The 19,318-nt window shown below is 39.3% G+C and overlaps 3 protein-coding genes and 1 long non-coding RNA gene across 4 annotated transcripts; 1 reads left to right on the forward strand and 3 right to left on the reverse strand.

Moving 5' to 3' along the window:
- The first annotated feature begins 1,434 nt into the window (after positions 1 to 1,434).
- Positions 1,435 to 19,215, forward strand: LOC140953563 (pancreatic lipase-related protein 2-like). The gene is made up of 7 exons (XM_073402975.1): positions 1,435 to 1,567; positions 14,947 to 15,480; positions 15,898 to 16,110; positions 16,703 to 16,975; positions 17,789 to 17,918; positions 18,387 to 18,527; positions 19,107 to 19,215. Exons 1-7 carry the CDS (start codon positions 1,456 to 1,458, stop codon positions 19,204 to 19,206), a joined length of 1,503 nt encoding a protein of 500 aa, XP_073259076.1. The 5' UTR covers positions 1,435 to 1,455; the 3' UTR covers positions 19,207 to 19,215.
- LOC140921203 (kelch-like protein 12) lies at positions 3,235 to 5,277 on the reverse strand. Its single transcript, XM_073371180.1, has one exon. It carries the CDS (start codon positions 5,245 to 5,247, stop codon positions 3,910 to 3,912), a length of 1,338 nt encoding a protein of 445 aa, XP_073227281.1. The 5' UTR covers positions 5,248 to 5,277; the 3' UTR covers positions 3,235 to 3,909.
- On the reverse strand, positions 7,295 to 9,492 carry LOC140921493 (kelch-like protein 24a). The gene has a single exon (XM_073371496.1). It carries the CDS (start codon positions 9,490 to 9,492, stop codon positions 7,744 to 7,746), a length of 1,749 nt encoding a protein of 582 aa, XP_073227597.1. The 3' UTR covers positions 7,295 to 7,743.
- On the reverse strand, positions 11,607 to 14,321 carry LOC140953566 (uncharacterized). Its single transcript, XR_012167465.1, has 2 exons — positions 14,106 to 14,321; positions 11,607 to 12,029 (listed from the first exon to the last, which is right to left on the reverse strand). It is a non-coding gene; the product is annotated as an uncharacterized lncRNA (long non-coding RNA).
- Positions 19,216 to 19,318: the final 103 nt, after the last annotated feature.

Raw genomic sequence — 19,318 nt, forward strand, 5'->3', positions numbered from 1 at the left:
GACTTTCTCAAAGCCCGTTTCCGGTCTATTGGAATTTAACTATTTCGTGCCTGGGCTACCTGTGAAGAGACCTGCGCAAGTCATAGAGGGTTAGGCCTGTCAAACTTCGAACTTCACGTGTAACCAATCTAATACTAATGAGCAAAATCTACTGTTGTGGCTCATTATCATTGGGTTCGTTCCGTGAAAAAGTTGACTTTTACCCTAGCCTTGTGGATATCATGACTGAAAAACGGCAGGCGTCCACTGTAAGGTGTCTGGCCGGCTTCACAGAGAAAGTTCGCTGTACCTGGAGGCTTAAAGGTCCCGGGGGTACTCCCTTATATAAGCCGTATAGGTATGTGCCGCCTTAAAGGAATGAAAGGGTATGGTTTTTGCGCCGTTTTGGTCTGAAAACAGGTATAGATGTCGCCCATTTTGGTCTGGAATCGGGTATAGTTTACGGAGGAACCACGTTTGTGTGTCGATGTATTCGTCGTTTCAATTCCAAATGAATAAGAAAGAAAGTGTAATTCGAAATGGATTTTAAGAAATCTTTTTGTTGCGGTTTTAATTTCAGCAATGATGACATAATTTCTGGTTTATGTAAACATGTAATGTTGCGTTTTGTGACCACCACCAGATCTGAAAACCAGTGTGAAAAATGACATTTTTGCTCTAAAATGTGGTCAGGATTTTGAGAACCGGGCTGGATACCCGGGGGAGGGGGGGATCCGCATATGAAAGGGGTGGGATGTTCGTCGGAAATTTTGAATTAAACCAAGGAGACCGATCTGGGCGTGGCCCAAGCTCTTTTTGACCCCTACAAGAGACCATGTTGAAACACAGACAATGTACATATTTTTATATTTTTTCACATGCAGCCCTAAACGAGACCTTTAGGGCTAAATATGATGGCACCCTAAGTGAGAACAAAATTCGAAATTTACACCCCTAAGCGAGACGACGAGCATCCCCACCCCTTTCATATGCGGAGTCCCCACCCCCGAGTCACAAGATGTTTCCTGTCAACACGCATGCATTTTCTGTTTGATACAAAATCAAATCTGCCTAAAATATTTGCCATGGCATTTGAATCACTTATGCGTGAAAATTTTTCTACAATGGACGTTTGCACCTTTAAAGCACGTGTTAAAATTAACCATACACGTTAATTAAGACGTGACTTGATTTTTATCCATTATATTATTACGAAGAGGATGCGCAGCGTATTAAATGGAGCAAAATCGGCAACAACGGACAGAACATTTTATCACAAGAAAAACAGATGTTACCTTTGACCTTAAAATAATTCATTTCCTAGTTGGTCTGTATTTTTTTTCCGTATTTACCTTCTACGTATAATATATCACTCCCATTCCCGCAAGTCAGACAATTGGCGTATCAACAGGATATCGTACAGGGTTTGTTATGTAAAGGATAACATTTAAATTCAGTCAGTCGCGCGCGACTTCTATGGGCTATACGTCACGTTCTTCACCTCCGTTTGGTTACCCTTGGATCTTGAGATTTACGATGCTTTGCTGTTACCTCACCATAGCATGGTGCTTGCTTAGATTTTCACAAGGTAACTTACTACACTGTCCTAATAATTTGTCCTTTATAAATTTTATTAATTTAGCGCTGTTATCCTTGTAGTTTCTACGGATGAGGTAAAAACGCGTTCGACTTATAATCACTTAAAACACTGCCAAGCAGTTCACTCCGATCCGGCTCAGAATTAAGAAAACACGTATAGTGTTGATATCTTCAGTCCTTTTATATCTTGCTGTTTGTTTGTCAGTATCAACTAAATGAAAGTTCTAAGTAGAATTTTCTTAATATTCACTATGGCTTGAACAGATGTGTTGTCCCTTGTCCTAGTAATTTTGCTGCATCCTTCCTAATCACGGTTACGCAAATTATTTTTTAAACTAGACAATTGACCTCTTGCAAATATTGTCTGATCTCTTTTTTACTCGAGTCCTTTCCAGCAAAATATTGTCTGATCTCTTTTTTACTCGAGTCCTTTCCAGCAATACAGGAAGTTTTCTAACATCAACCATGCTGCTGAATTGTCAAGCAGAAACTTCCTTGATCAATGTAATTTTAGACCGTCAGTGATCTTTACTTGTGGTCACTGTGCGGGTCAAAATTAAATATTGCGCAAAATGTACTTATTTTTTGTTTTACTGAAGATTCACATTGATTGATGATCACATTGAATTCTCACGAACTAGCTTACATGCTTCTGGTGAGATAATAAGTTAAGTTGGGTTTCTTTTCCCTTTGGTGTCAAATGGTTGAAACGAAAAAAACATTTTTTGAGTAGGTATGTCGGGGGTGTGCCAGGGGCCGGTCATGTTCAACCAATCAGAGATAAGCTGCAGCGTCATTCGCGTGATAACATCATCTCCTGATTCTCTCCTGAGTTTTGCTCCAGCTTTCGCCCTCTCTTTTGCTCTTTTGACCTGAAAAAACGGGAAAATTAACTTTCCATTCGACTCAAAAATTAAGCTGTAAAGTCAACGCACCAATTTTTTTTAGTTGCTGTTAATAAAATCTAGCGTTACTTTTCTCAGAGCGAGGCTTGTTAGTCGCCCTTTTTGTGTTTGTACATTTTTTTATTATTTTGCAATAGAACAAAATTAAAACTGCAATGTCTGTGGTATCATTCAAGCGTTAAAACAATGGTTTTATTGGCTAGATTTTTTCCCTCTTGATTCATGGGACAGGGGCGCAAAAGCCATTGCACTTATTGTAACCTTCCTCCTTCCATGACAGATCATATTTTGGGTTTTGTCTGGACAGGGTTTCTCATTTTATAATATATCGGTGAAATGATAAAGGGTGACCGGACAATGACATATAAAAATAAAACTATTTAAAGCAAGCCGTTTATTAATTCATTTTCCCATTAACATATCATAGGTTACTTTTGTCTAAATTGTTTATTTAATAATGATGTTCACTTCTATTCTGCTGACAGGGTTCGCACAGTCTTCAACAGTCCTTGAATTTCTATGCAAGTCCTTGAAAAGTCCTTGAATTTTCTTCATCTTTGAATTTAGTGGCAGTGTTTTTTGATGATTTTTTGTTGTCCAAGACAGAATATAAATCATAGCTCAGAGCATTTAAAGGTTATTTACATAAAGTGCTCAATGTTTTATGCAATAACTAGAATTAACTATCAATTTAAGAGAAGTGAACTGAAAAATGTACAGAAGTTGGTAAAGCAAACATTTTTTTTTATAAGAAAGGACTGGAAATGTACACTTTTGCACAACCTGTGAAATAATATTTCTAGTAGGTGGTCCTTGAAAATCTAATAGGGTCCTTGAAAAGTCCTTGAAAAATGGTTGCAGTTTTTTGTATGAACCCTGGCTGAGTTCGTACACTTCACATCTGAATTGATAGATAAAAACAGTAACCAATGCAAAAAGGGGATACAATACAGTTTTTGAGATGCATAAAAAAATGAAAAAACTTTTGTTACTGGTCAAGATAGGAGCCTTAACTTGTGGTCTCCATTTAAACACTTACTGAAGAAAGAAGGTACCATTTTAAGCTCACTCACTTCACAAATGTGTCTATAAACTTTTTTGGCAACAACAGCAGTGAGGCTTGAACACAGGCAAGCTTTCTAGGCATGGTACCACATAGCTCCCATTTGTCATTTTGGACATCGTAACACTCAACACTGTCATATTTGCAATAAGTACGATCTTCTCCCCCAAACAGATACAGGTGATTATCAAAACTGACCATAGCACATGCTGCTCGAGGCACAACTGGACTAGACACCAGGCTCCATTGGTCTTGTGCAGGGTCAAACATTTCACAGCTTCCCTCTACACTTATGAATTGTGTATCACTATATCCTCCAGCAATGAAAATTTTTCCACACGAAACAGCTGCACCAGCAAATTGTCATGCAACATTCATACTTGGTCTGTCAGTCCAATGATTAGCTGATGCATTAAAACATTCAATGCTTTTATGACAAACACTGTTATCACAACCACCAAGGACATAGATAAGGTTTTCTACAACAACAGCACAGTGAGACGCGCGTGAAGTTTTCATTGAGGCAACTTCCTTCCATTCATCAAGTCCAGGATCATATTTGTCGACTCTGTTCAAATGCCAGTCGCCACCTATCACATAAAGGTTTCCATGAAGAGTGGCAATAGAACAATGTTGACGAATTGGTGCTGTTGTTTCAGTTGAAAACCACTTGTTTTGGTTGGGATTATAAGTGCACATTGGATGAGATGACTGGCCACCAACTACATACAACTGACCACAACACACTGCAGCCCCATGACGTGTACGAGAGAATGGCATAGAGGGTAGGGATACCCATTGATTCTTGGACAGCAGAAAACAATAGGCATTACTGGACACATTAGCATCATGCCCCCCGGTAACAATTACAGCCAATTCATTCATTCTTAAGCATGTTCGTGGTTGAAGTCTCGTGCTTAGGAAACTATCTGGAAAGAACAAAAAATCAATTGCTTCCAATATGATACTTGCACAAGTCCTACTTTTAATGACCAGTTCTTCTTTTGCAATTCCTGTAATTCCGCTCTTTGACATCGAGAAAAATCTCAAGCATTTCAGTAACTCAGGAAAGAGTTTCTCCCTTGATGGAACATCATGCTTCACCCACGTGACAACGGCTTCGTAGACTTCTTCTTCCTTTGAAACGATTATATCGTCATGTAACACAAGTTCCTTTATTCGTTCAAAATCGAGAGCTTTAAAATCATCCCCTTCCACCACAGACACGAAATTCTGAAGCTTATAAGCAGCTGCAGCCTCTTTAAGTGATTTACAACCGTACTGAATAGCAAGCGATTCCAGTTCTAGGCAATTTGAGGCATGAATAGTATCCTTTAAGTAATCTGACACTTTAGCCTTCAAGCTCGGAATGATCAGATAGTCTGCTGTCCTAAGCAGATCTTGAGCGTTACTGGCATTTACCAGAGCTTCGCCAGTGTAAATAAAACGAAGAGCTTGGTCCATTGTGGTAGTTTTTATCTCTCGCAACTCCACAACGTTGTCTTGATTTTCTTTAAACCCACTGGTAAAGAGAGATCGGAAGTATGGGCTTGCAGCTGAGAGAACGCAGCGATGTGCAGCGAAGTGCTGCCCTTCGATTCGGAGTGTTACATCACAAAGAACATTGTCTTTTCTAAGTTCGTGTAACTTGAAAATTAATTTTTCCTTAAAATCCTGGTTAATTACTAGTTCTTCTCTCATGCTTTCCGCCTGTCTGGTTGGCTCTATCGTTGCCGCCATCTTGGATTTTTTGGACGATTTTTTCGCTAGTCCCAGTCTTCACTCTTAGACAGAAAAGATGAGACCTGGGCCCAGTTGTTCGAGGGCCGGGTTTCTTTTTCTTTTATTCGAAAGCATTTTCTCGGATAATTTTCTTTTTTCTTTTAAGATCATCCAATCATCATATTGTAGACAAAAAGAATTAACTAGATTTGCCTTTTAAGCTTTCCGTATCTGAATTCAAATTTCGCTTTAAGGTTTTTCTTACGGCTAAAATGAGCCCCCAAAATGACCTGTCTTGAAGTATTTTAGCTTCTTCTATAGATTCGTGCTAATATTTTCTTAATGTTTTGATCATCGTAGATTCCGAATTTCGAATCAGAAATATCGATTTCCTGTCATAAAGTTGTAAAAATTGACAATGTCTCTCTAAAATAGAATAAATATATTATATAAATATATATATCTTAGAATAAATATATGCTTTACTAGACTTCCTCATGAAAGTCCTTCGCTTCTCATTTCCGGTTCCGCTAGTTGGCCCCCGTGCGCTTTTGCCGCAGAAAACATAAAAAATCTACCGCTTGCGCTTCGCGCTCGTGAAAAGCGAGAAAAAATTCAATAGTTGTAAATCAGTCACGTGACAAACCGTAAACTCGATCCAAAGCTACGATTTACGGTGGGTAAAAAGACAATGAAAGTCCCACTTGTTATCTTAACCCAGATTTGAACAACTCGGCCCTTGACACCTCCAAGCTTCTAATCGAGCTGAAATTATGGAACGTGCAAAATGGATAATATTGTTGGGGGAGGGGGACGGTGCAACGAAGAATGAGCTTTGGCGCTTAATTTTAGAAGGAACTACTGTATCCAGTTGGCCAATGCTAAGGTCCCCGTGGGGCTGGGAACTCCCATATAAACGGGCGGGGATACTTAATGTCTCATGGAGAGTGTTTGAAGATTTGGTATCACAGGGTGTTCAGGACAGGATGTCAATATTTTCAAAGTTCCTGTAACGTAAAAATGTTATCCTGTTAACTTCAACAAGAACTTCTTCAAAAAAAAAATTTGCGTTTTGACCAAAATGAAATTATGAATTTTGGGGGGTACCCGTTCCGCTGATGACCGAATTTGGCTTTTGTGTGGAAGATATTAATTCAGAAACTAAAATGTGGGATTTTTAATATGCATACTCATCCCTCTCTCAGGGTCGCCAGTGTTATTGCATATACGACGCATCTTACAGGCATCTTTTACCTTTTAACAGCTGTTTCAGTTTGGGAATTTTGAAGAAATGTTTCTATTACTCCACACTTGCTTACTTGTATCTTACGTCACGTATTCCATAATTTACGTCATAGTTCCTTGATCTACATCAAAGTTCCTTTGTTTGCCAGAGGCTTCCCAAAGAGGAAGACAAATTTGAGCTTTTCAAAAAAATTCTAAAAAGTTACGTTGTGTTCAAATGGCAATTTTTTGCAAAGTTTCTCGTGGTAACGTGTACTTTCACACAGGTATTGCATAAGGCTGTACTTCAAGGAATACTGGAAAGTCAAAGCAGAGGTAAAATAGAAAGAAAGAAGAAAGCCGTGATTCAATGACAACTTCTTCACCAGAATAAAAAATTATTAGAGCTCTTACTTAGCTGCCTGTTTCAGAATGTTATCTTTTAGGGATCATATAATTTGGTGTCCTTTAGGGCTTTTTAATTCCAATTTTCCAATTTAAGTCCACACCCATATCATGTGACAGTGTTCATCCCACATTACACCCCCCCCCCCCCCCCCCCCCCCCCCAAGCACCAGCCAGCTGGCATTTGGCATCATGGGAGCTATGTTTAAGTAAAACAGCAAATCATGGATTGCAAGCCATAAACATACAGGAAAAATTAACAGTTATCAGCACTAATCACAAGTATTCAGAGGACACAAGATGCCTGGAGTACATTAGGCAAAGGTAGAAAACAAAAGAACTCCAACTCCAACTGCTGAAAGCACTGTTTAATACTAATACTAATACTGTCTTAAAATACTCCTTTGAAAAAATTCACTTGACATTGATCTTTAAAATGTCCATTACCTAAGCCATTCATTCAAATGAATGAGAAGCTTGTTTCTACTGGTTTAATCAAATTTATATACCAGTATTTAAAGTTACAACTTTGCAGTTACTTATTTATTACTTTAACTTTAAGCCGCCTCTACTGGTACTTGTAAAAACAAGGTGGTAAAAATTAAGCTAAGTGATAAAAAATGATGAGAAACACTTTAAATTACTGTTCAACAAGGCACATTTTTGTATTCCCAGTGGTAATCTTGCTTGTCTGCATAGCTAGCAGGATGGCAGCAAAGCTGAACAGCCACCAGAAAACTACAGTACTCCCCTGCTAAACCCACCAGCTACACAGGATATAATCTTGCACACTACTACGATGTGCTTTCATGCTGCACCTTTCATTAAAATGGAGTAGCAGTATTATTACTGTGTTTCAAGTGTATCTACGTCATTTATGTATTTCTTCGGCAACAACAGCAGGGATGCTTGAACACAGGCAAGCTTTTCTGGCATGGTACCACATAGTTCCCATTTGTCATTTTGGACATTATAACACTCGACACTGTCAAGTTTGTCCTTGCAACTGTCTTCTCCACCAAACAGATAAAGGTGATCATCAAAACTGACCATAGCACAAGCTGCTCGAGGTACAACTAGACTAGACACCAGGCTCCATTGGTCTTGTACAGGGTCAAACATTTCACAGCTTCCCTCTATACTTCTGAATTCTCTGTCACTGGATCCTCCAGCAATGAAAATTTTTCCACACGAAACAGATGCACCAGCAAATTGTCGTGCAACATTCATACTTGGCCCGTCAGTCCAGTGATTAGTGGATGTATCAAAGCATTCAATGCTTTTATGACAATCATTTTCATGATAACCACCAAGGACATAGATAAGGTTTCTCAAAGCAATTGCACAGTGTGCAGCCCGGCCAGTTTTCATTGATGAGACTTCTTTCCATTCAGCAAGGATGGGGCTATATTTTTCAACCCTGTTCCACTGCTGTTCACCACCTGTCACATATAATTCTTCATTAAGAGTAGTGACACAGCAGTGCAGACAGATTGAAGCCTTTTCTTTTTGTGCACTCCACTTGTTTTTTATAGGATTAAAAGTGCACACTGGTGCATCTGATTTCCCACCAAGCACATATAACTTCCCACAACACACTGCAGCTCCATGGCGTGTTCGTCTGAATGGCATCTTCCGTAGTGACAGCCAACGCTTTTTGGACAGTAAATAACAGTGAGTGTTAACTATGCCCTTTTGGTCTTCACCATTCAACTCTGCATGTCCCCCTGTTAGAATTATGGCAGACTCCACAGTGCTTAAACAGGTACGTGGCTTCAGAGACATACCCAAGAAACTATCTGGAGAGAAGAAAAACTCCAATCCTTCATGTAAAATACTTAGGCAAGTCCAGTTCTTAAGAACCAATTCGCACTTTAGCATCTGCAGCAAACTGTGCTTTGATATTGAGAATAATCTCAAGCATTTTAATAACTCAGAAAACAAACATTCCCTTGACAGAGTATCGTGCTTCACCCATGAAACAATTGCTGCATACACATCTTCTTCCTTTGATACAATTATTTCGTCGTGTGATATCAGTTCTTTGACTTTATCAAAGTTCAACGTCTTAAAATCCTCTGATTTAACTACAGAAATAAAGTTTTTAAGTTTAAACTCAGACGCTGCCTGTTTTAACGACTCGCAGCCAAGCTGATCTGCAAATGATTCCAGTGCAAGGCAGTTTGTTGAATCAATGCATTCTTCTAAATATTTCGAAACCTTCGTTTTCAAGCGTGGAACAATAAAGTAGTCTGCTATCTTGACCAAATCTTGCGCGTTAGTGGCGTTCACCAGTGCTTCACCTGTGTAAATGAACCGAAGGGCTTCGCTCAATACCGCACGTTTAGTGTCTTTCAACACAATAGTGGAGTCGTTGTTTTCCTTAAACCCACTGGTAAAAAGTGAACGGAAGTACGGGCTTGCAGCTGAGAGAACACATCGGTGTGCAGAAAAGTTTTCCCCCTCGATTTGAAGCGTCACATCGCAGAGAGTATTGTCTTTCCTAAGTTCATTAAGCTTATCAAGCAACTCTTCCTTAAAAGCCTTATCGCAAAGAACTTTCTCTTCCGCGTTTTGAACTGCAGTTGCTGCCATCTTACCAGGGGGGGGTGATGAACTTGCCAATCGCTCCTATAGGGATCGCGCGGCGGATGATCTTGGCCATCGTGACGTCACGAGAACTTTATCCCGGGAACTTTAAATGGTTTCATCGAGCGAAATTGTTTCGTGGTTTCAAGTAGTAAAGGTCGAGACGTTGCGATGAAACGACCGAAGGTATGTGTGTATCTATTACTGCTATATAGTAAAATTGCAATTTATCCTAGGAAAGAGCATTTCCATCGTAAAAAATCAAGAACTTCCCGAGATCGACCAGATGATACAACTCATACCGGCGCGTCTTTAGAGACGCATAACTAAAGAGCCCAGCAGTATTTAGTCTCGAGAAAAACAAATGACGTTAATATGGTATAGGTCTCTCAATTAGTGATAGAAGTGAGTCATCTAATAAGTTAGCAAAAATGATCAGTGGGATAAAAGTCGCAAATCTCAGGGATGTTGACAAAAATTGCGAAAGTGGCGTGGACAGGTCACGAAACATAGCGTCATGATGTTCATACTAGACTATTAAATTGTGTAAACAATTTATTAAAACTAAACAAATGTAAGAAGCAAGTGGTTTTTTTTTTTATAGAATATGGGCTATGATCTTCAAGGGTTTTGAAAGGATTTCGTGTTTGAGTCAAACGTATCAAAATGTTAATTGAATCTAATCGTCGCGCGATAACCAAGGATATTATTATAGCTTATTATATTGCAACTTTTCACTATAAATTACGATCATTTTGTCAAACATTCATTGCTCATGATGGAGATAAGTTCACATTGCCTTTCTCTTTGCTTCTTCGCCCCACAAACAAAGGAGAACATGGTTTTCATCCAGTAAATAGTCAAACAGGGTAAAGTGCCGTAAGCTAAAGTTTTTGATCAACATCAACATTTTTAGGGCTTTATGCAGAGAATCCAGGAGGAGGAGCCGTAGAAAGGATGGGTATGTAGTTTTGCCTTAATCGCTTTACAGAGTTAATAGGAAAAAAAACTAGAAAAAGCCAAGAAAACGGACACTAGTAAGCGTTTTAATGGTGTAATATTGAAAATGTGTTTCCTCGGGCGTCCGCATCTTAAAAAATGAGGGGAAAAAAATTTCTAAGGATATAAAAAATTGCAGGATTTTTATGCGATGAATATCATCACCCTTCTCACACTTTTACAAATATAAAAAGAGACTTTTTTATGTTACATTTTTTCGGTTTTCCTTTTTGTGTAGTTCAATAAAGACACCAAAGTTCAAGAACGACAATATAGTTCAATAACTACACTAGTTCATTCATTGATCCTTTTTAACTTACTTGGACTCCATGCTATTGTCAGTTACATCAAGTGACACTGTCCAGATCCAACAATTCGGGGCCTGCTCGTACAGTTTTATCACCCAGCTGATGTAGCTTTGTGGTAATTTCTTGGTAGGTGTAACTTAGTAAAGACAATCATTCCATGACTATAGGTGTTCCATTATAATAGCTCTAAAGCCTTTCTTTAAAATTTGCTGTTGTACTGCCTCTGCTAATATATTTCACATAGCCTTGCCATTGCTATGGTATGATTACAGTTAGGTTGACAGGTATTCATTTCGCTATTGGTTTAAGATTAGAAACCAGTCTTTGGATTATCTTGATAGGTTGCTTGAAGTTACAAAAATTTATAATTCAAGGGAGAAATATTTTTTTACCGTTGCTTGGGGGTAGGGGGGTGGTGGTGTTCGTGGTTTAACTCACCTATATTAATGTGAAGTTTAGGGAGTAGGTGAGGAAAACCATTATAATATATGATTTAAGAGATGCTTAACAAATAATTAGGGATTTTAAGTGATAATATTGCCTTTATTGATTTATTTTGTTTTGTCTTTTGTATATATAATAATCTCTTTTTATCTGACTGATTTTATAATTAGGTGCTTCCTTGGTTGGGAATACTCTGTAGATGATGAGAAAAAACATGTAGTGTATGATGGAGGAGGTGCTGCTTACTGGATGTCAGTAAAGATCTAGTATAGTAGATTCCACGAAGCGAGTAGTGCGGTGTGGGAAGTGGAGGATGTTAGATGGAGTGGATTCCATGGAGCAAGAAGAGACCATACAGGATACGAGAAATTAGAAGAACCAGTTTCCTTTTATTTTTATATACTGAACAAATGTGTTTTCTTTCTTGCATAACAGGTCTGACTTAGACTTGTTTACATTTAAAAACTTTGCACATTGACTTTGATTAAAAGAAACGGTTTGTTATCAATAAAATTTTCTTACACTGGTGTTTTTCTTTTACTTCTTCTTTAACTTTTTGGTCTCTTCTAGAATTTAGTTAGCCAAGCAGTCTAGCTGCCCTGCCATTAGTTGCAGTTGGGCAGCTACCCGCTTGGCCTCTATTACTGTGTTTTTAATTTCTTTTGCTTTTTGTCTTAACCTTTCTTCTTTTCCTTCCAAGTATTTATCTTCTCTTTCAATTTCCTTTCTCCTCTCCTTAATCTCAGTGGCTGCCAGTCAGCTCTTTACTTCTATTTCTTCTTCCAGGGATAGCTGTAAAAATGAGTAACCCACCTATAATAATCTGTCTATTATTGTTAACTTATCTTACCCCCATCTATACAATAATAAAATATGATGAGCTCATCCTTTAAGACATAAAGCATCCTATCTCAACAAACTGTTGAAAGCCTTGTTTCATCAGGTACGGGGAGGGGAGGTGAGGTAGGGTAAACGCAAATAAAAATAGCCATAGGGGAATGGGGTGGGTTTCGGAGAAAAGGCCTGTTTCCATACGTTTTGACGTCATTATGGTACCATCCGGCTGAGCCCTATGCGCCTTTTGTTATTTTAACATTTTTGTTTGTATAAAGCTTGTTTTACTCATTTGATATCTAAAAATTTGAGGCATTATTTGCTCCACACAAATAGAGATATTAATGCAAATGTATATCACCATATCTCTGGGAGTATTCCAAATGTTTCTGCCTTTTATTTGAATGGTACTTAGCTCCTCATACAGACCTGCCAACCCCTGATAAAGGAAAATCTGTAGACTCATGAAAAAAAATTGGGAGATTCTACAAAAACTAGTGAGATTCTATTTTTTCCCGATCAAAATTAAACGACCCCTTTTCCATTAGGGGAATTAACTGTTTATTTTAATATAACCTTGCTTTAGTGTGGTCCGTTATGTAACAAATTAGATGCCGCTTTTTCTTTGATGACTTTAAAGAGGCCAGAAAATAGGTTATCACTGTGACGAAACATACAGCAGAGTCATTTCTTTGGGCTAAGACAACTTCATGGCTAAAACAGTCAAAGCTTATCTAGGCACAAGAATTTCCCCACAAAATTTTTTTTTTTATTCAACAAGGTAATATTTCAATTTAGAATATTTCCCAGAAAACCATGAGATTGGGAGTCTTGTCATGAGACCGTGAGAAAAGTTAAAAAATCGTGAGACTCACGGCAGAATTGTGAGAGTTGGCAGGTCTGTCTCATATGACATTTTCTACCGAAACCTGTATGTAGTAGGAAGAAACTTTGTATCAAGTGGGCACTACAGCATTCTCTGAGGTGTCCAATTAAATTATACAAGTTTCACTATACATGTTTGACTCCATTCGCACTAACTATTGATGTGGAACGACATGAAATTGCTTCATGCATAACAGATGTACATGTTTGGAGCTGTATGTAAATCTTATTAATTTTTTTTGCTATTTATGAAAACTTAATGTAAGCTTAAAGGTGTTACAGAGAAATATCCTTTGCTTCAACAAGATGGTACAACCTTCAAGTGTTAAAAAAATATATATTCCTGGTGTAATTATTATAGATACATAGTGTTGAGGGAAGTCTTTGGTTTCCTTTTTCTTAAAACCGAAAAATAATTGACTTACATTGTGTCGGGGTAACCGAGTCGAGGTCATCTGTTTATCAATATTAAGCGCACTCGAATGGACTGATCATTTTTAGTGCTAATTTCTCCCATTAAACATCAAGGACAATTTTTTCCACTATTGCTGACCTACCCTTCGGCCAAGTTTCGAGTTTCCACACCAAAACGATTTTCTAAAACATGCGATGTTAATATGCGATCATGCAAATTTCTGCGACAAATATTCCACTTGAAAAAATTGACTTAAACTGTTTACGAGGTAATTATCAACAGAATATAATACAATTAACTCTCCTTCTCGGAAAGAGCTGTTGCAACTATACTTTCCCTCTAACAGAAACTACTTAAAGGTTACTATCCCGAAAAGACAGCTTGAATAGGTGGTATTATTGGCATTATTGGAGATAACAGCAAAGTAATCAATACAATTGCATCAGTTCTGGGACTGTACCTTTAATAGCGGCTACGCTGGCACACTCGAATGGACTGATCATTTTTTCTGCTAGTTTATCTCAATTAACTTCAGAGATAATGCTTTCCAATAGAAGTAACCCACCCTTATGCCAAGTTTCGATGTTTAACACCTCACCGATTTCGAGAAAATGCGATATTACTGTGCGAACATGCAAACTTTTGCGGCACATTATTTCACTCGAGGAAATTGACCGAAACTGTTTACAGCTCTCATACGCGTTATTTTTCGGATTAATACACATTTCACTTACCTTCTCGGAAAGAGATGTTGGAACTGCACTATCCTACCGTGACAAAAACCATTTTGGAGCGTCAATATCCAGGAAAACCAACTTTAAAAGTAGCATTTGGAAATGGCAACGGCGCCATTTTCGAAAACTCCTCGAAGTTGCGCGCTTCTCTCTTCGTGACGTCACGATGGCCAAGATCGTCCGGACAAACAAACTACCAAGTTCACCACCCCCCCCTGCATCTTACCAAGTCCTTCTCGTTCCCAGAGCTTGATCCGCGACGCTGACCAAAAGGATCGAAGCTCTAGGAATGGGCCCCATTCCCCCAAGGGGTGTGGGTTCGCCAGTGCTCTGCTGCCGCGAGGCAAAATGCGACTTTGTGGTTCCATGTCAGCAGAGGCCTCGCTTCACGGTATTCGGCGGGCGGGAATACGTGAAAAGAGGCTTCTACCAGCAGGGAACGTTTATGGGGGAACCAAAAAAAAAATTGAAAGCATTGTTCAATGCTAGGTCTTAGAAGACCTTGCATAACCTAATCCGCGAGCAGGCTTGTTTTTCTAATATTGCAGTAAATTACAGTAAGGGAACAAGGGTAACAATGAGGGTAGACTTACGAAAATACGTCGTGTTCGAAGGCAAGCGTGACCGCTATGCCACGCCTATAAGTCCTTTAGGGATGAAACAGTTGCCGTGGCAACCGAGTGATATGGTTGTTCAAATGTGCATGTTACTACTGAGGACCAATTTTTGGAATGACCATTCCTTTCAAATAGTTATCAAAATATTAAATCGGGTATGAGTGCATGGCAGCATATAAACCAAATGAATATTGCTGTTAACACGTTTCCTTCTTTTCTTGCAGCAGCCACCGTTTGTTATGGTAAATATGGCTGCTTCTCCGACAATCATCCATTCGACAGTCCCCTAATCGCCTTACCGTCACACCCGGAAACCATCGGCACAAAATTCATTTTATACACAAGGGCAAACGCCCTTAAGAACAAGGAAGTTCTTAGCGTTGACATCAACTCCTCAATTATCAACTCTACATTTGAACCCTCAAGAAAAGTCAAGTTTGTTATCCATGGATTTACTCAAAGCGGCCAGAGTGAATGGGTCAAGAAAATGGTCCTTGAATTTCTCAAAAAGGAACCAATGAACGTTATTGTTGTAGACTGGGGACTAGGAGCCAGTGTCTTAAACCTGTACGACATCGCGGCCGGAAATACCCGCCTTGTTGGAGTACAATTGGCTGAATTGATTGACGCGCTAAACCGAACGTTTGGGGTGGCATTGAAGAAGTTTCACATCATTGGACACAGTTTGGGTGCACATACAGCTGGATTCGCGGGTGAAAAACTGAGACAAAGTGGGAAAGTAATAGGACGAATAACAGGTACAGTTTCATAACACTACACTCACTTCTGATTGGTTTGTTCTTGTAAGGTGTTAGCATGTTTTCGCCATTGTTATGCTATGCAAGGTGTTGAGGCTGAGGATGAAATCCTAAAGTGTGACCATTTAAATGAAATCTGTTGAGCAGCAATTTCTTGTGGGTCACTGTTTGCTGTGCAAGGTGGTTCTGACACTTTTGAGGCTGTGGATCGGATGAAATCCTTAAGTGTGACCATTTAAAAATTTAAAAATGAGACCTACTGGGCAGCATTTTCTTGTGGTACGGTTTATTATGCTGTTTTCAAAGTGACAATGTTTTTAAGCTATTTCGGTTAAATTCCTTCAGTGTTAGTATATTTAGCTGTAATTTTTTTATCGTCCTTATGGTTCATTGGCTATTTTTTAAATCAACACACAGGTCTAGATCCAGCCGCCCCAGGATTTGATTTCGATGACGCAGCTATCAGACTTGACCCAAGTGATGCAATGTTTGTTGATGTCATTCATAGTGACGTAAGAGATAGCGCCCTCAGTAAAGCTCTAGGACTAAAGCGGCCTTGTGGTCACGTGGATTTTTATCCTAATGGCGGGAAACACCAGCCTGGATGTGACACATCAGACGTCATAGAAGGTAACAATAGGACACATGTCTTCTTCGTCCACCCCCCCTTTCCCACCCCCCCCCCCCCCGACCCCCAACACAACGGAACAGACAAAAACGCATTTGGCTCTGATGAGATTTTTCACCATATCGCGTCAACTTACATCACAATAGTAGGTCGAGGGCTTAAGATGTGAATATACAAGAATGAAAACAAATAGAATGCAAGGCTTATCAGTTAACTCGTTGTGTATATAGCCATCTTTTTTATACCATTGCTCTAAGAATGATAATTTCATTTGGTCCGAGAACTCGTCGTTCCGAACAAAAAGCCGAGGAATTCTATTCCTACAAAAGCTTAGAATGCTCATGTGCAGTAGAACCGGAAGTTCCGAAGCACCAGCATTCCTGATCATACATCAGGGTGTACATTGAAAGTGTTCGTAACTGCAAGGTTAATTTTGCACAACATAAAAGTTGATTCGTAGCAAGACAAAAATAGTGTAGCCACATTGCTACAGTTCACAAGTATATATTTAAATGCACCCTCCCACGTCAGCCAACTATCCTCTTAAATGAAAATGTAGAATTATAGCTATTTCATATTTGATGTGTTTCCCAGGTGCAGTGGGTTCCTTCTTGGACAATGCCCAAGTCTCTTTGTCAGAGATAGTTGCCTGCAATCACATGAAGTCAGTGGCTTATTTCACTGCGTCAATCAGTAACGTGTGCACAATGACGACCTTCCCATGTGGCAGTTGGCGAGACTTCCAGAAAGGAAAATGCTTGTCTTGTGAAGGCGCTTGCCCACAAATGGGATACAACGCTGACCAATATCGTACTAACAAGACCATATTAGCATTTCTGACAACAGACGAAAACGAACCATTCTGTGGTGTGTTGTAACTTATTATAGAAAATTAGATCTAATCTAAGCTTGTAGATCGGATATTTAAGAATACAGCCAATCAAAAAGCTATACCATTTCATATTCTGCGATTTTCCGCGGTCGTCAGCAGTTGAACGTAGGTGGTCATCAATTAAATTGTATAACTAGAGCTTGAAAAGTGACTTGCTTCCACTACCTGTAATGATAAAGTTCATCCATTTTACTTCGTCATGTGATAAGTAGTAGTAGTAGCTTACGTTACATACTCACCTAAACAAATGCGTGCGTCATTCATGGGATATTTCACGGTATACCACATTTGAAAGCTATAATAGTCCATTTAATTTTGCAGTTCAGTTACAGGTGGAAACGAGGCTGGAGTTCTCTGACTATGTTTTGATACAACCCTTCCTGCTGTATTATGTAAATCATGTTGTTCTTATGCTAAGTAGTATTTCTTAAGCTAAATTTGCATTAGAAAAGAGAGGTTTGTATCAAAACAAGGCCAACCTCAGCCTCGATCGCTTTCTCTCAAAGGCTAGGACACTAAGCCCACAACTATAAAATGGCTTATTACAGAACTGGTGTCTATTGTTGTTCCAAAACAATGAATCCTCAATCGGCTGCAATGTTGGTGTCCTAAAACAATCCTTTGGGAGTTGAACTCTTTTCTTATGAAAACGCCTTCTTTTGTTCCAATAAATGTGCACAGATGCTGGCCACGTGAGTGAAAAAGCTCTATAGCTCTATCCGTGTTATATCGTAGGTAATTTTTCCAGCATCATTCTAAAGACAGTTTTCTTTCTGATTGTTTTGCAGTAAACAACTATTTTCGCATTACCTTATTTTTTGAAGACAGAACTAAGCGTTTCATCTTTGACATTTTGGACAACAAAATTAAAATCAAGTTAACGGGAATGAGTGGAACAGTGGAGACAGATGAAGCAAGGTGAGAAAGAGTAATGGTATCAGTCCAATGACTGAAGCAGTAGCCACGCACGCGTGCATTGTGAGTGCCATCCTTACAATCTGTTAGTTGTTCTAGTTAAAAAGACATGACTGAGAAAAAATCACTGCGACGAGAATTGCACATGCAACGGCGCGCGTAACAGTCTTTTTAAACTCGTTTTTAAACATTTTGCATGTTGGTCCAACTTCATCTAACATTGTTAGCTGCAAGGCATCATATATAAAACCTTGTTGGCTGGTGTTGGATGTTTTAAACGTTTGAAGCTGCTCAGATGGATTCAACATCATTTAACGATATTGGAACAACATATATTTGACGCTTCTAAACTGGCCCCTTAGCACAGGGGGGAGCGGATTGGCGTATAAAGAAGCCTTCTTTAGTGGCTATGATCTTAGGTAAGGTATACATGTATACGATTCGCTCAGTATGTTTCAAAATCTTTTTCAGAGAGGTTGAATTTGGAAAAGAAAGTTTTGTTCTGTCATCGTCTCGTAGCATTGGAAAATTACGCTCCATCGAGGTGCAGTTCCAGGGTACAGGGATGTATTTGAAGGAAGTTTTTGTATACTCCAAAGCCGAAGAAAAAAGGTAAGAAAGAAATCCCCCAATGAGCCGTACTTAATGCGACAAAATGGCGGGAAAAGGATCCCTGAAACACGACCTTAAATTTCCTTTTGATTTCTTTTCATCCATCTTCAATTATCTTTAGATCCGTCCTTGTTTTGACGCTCCCACTTCTCTTTAAAAAGCAGCAAAAAAAATTGTGGGCGGCGTAAAGGTTACGGACAAAGAAAGCGAAGACAGACCCGGCGCTAGTGCCACCACCGCAATTCTAGCCTGCGAAGCATGACAGTTTTGCTGGGGCGCGCAAACAAGTAAAGGTGCGCGAGGGCTGTGAAAGTTCGTGGAGATTGGGGCGGGAGCAACGAGAAGCTTCGCCACTCAGTATTGCGCCCGACGAAACTGCCATGCTTCCCAGGCTACTGTAATAAAATATTGTCCCAGTGAGGGAGATATATTAGTCACAGTACAGCGGAGAAAAGAGGCCAAGACAGAGCCTGGCTTTTTGTTTGCAATTTGTGGCAGAAACTAAAGAGAGGCCAGATATTGACTAGCTAATAAATGGTCAAAATAATAATTTCATTGGTTTTTGTTCTGCCCTTCAAGGTACAAAGCATGCTTTCATGAGCACCTTGGGAGTTACCTAGCATATATACAATTCACGTCCTACTCCAGAAACCTAGTGGAGGGAACACACGAATGTTAACTGTCTAAGGTGCGTAACGCCGCGTGCTAACGACTAACAGACGTTAAGGTAATTCTCTGAAATAGAACCTGCAGGTAGATTTTTGTCACACTTTACCGACTGGTTGTTTGTG

Source organism: Porites lutea, chromosome 12, assembly GCF_958299795.1.
Source record: "Porites lutea chromosome 12, jaPorLute2.1, whole genome shotgun sequence".
Taxonomy (NCBI): Eukaryota; Metazoa; Cnidaria; class Anthozoa; order Scleractinia; family Poritidae; genus Porites; species Porites lutea.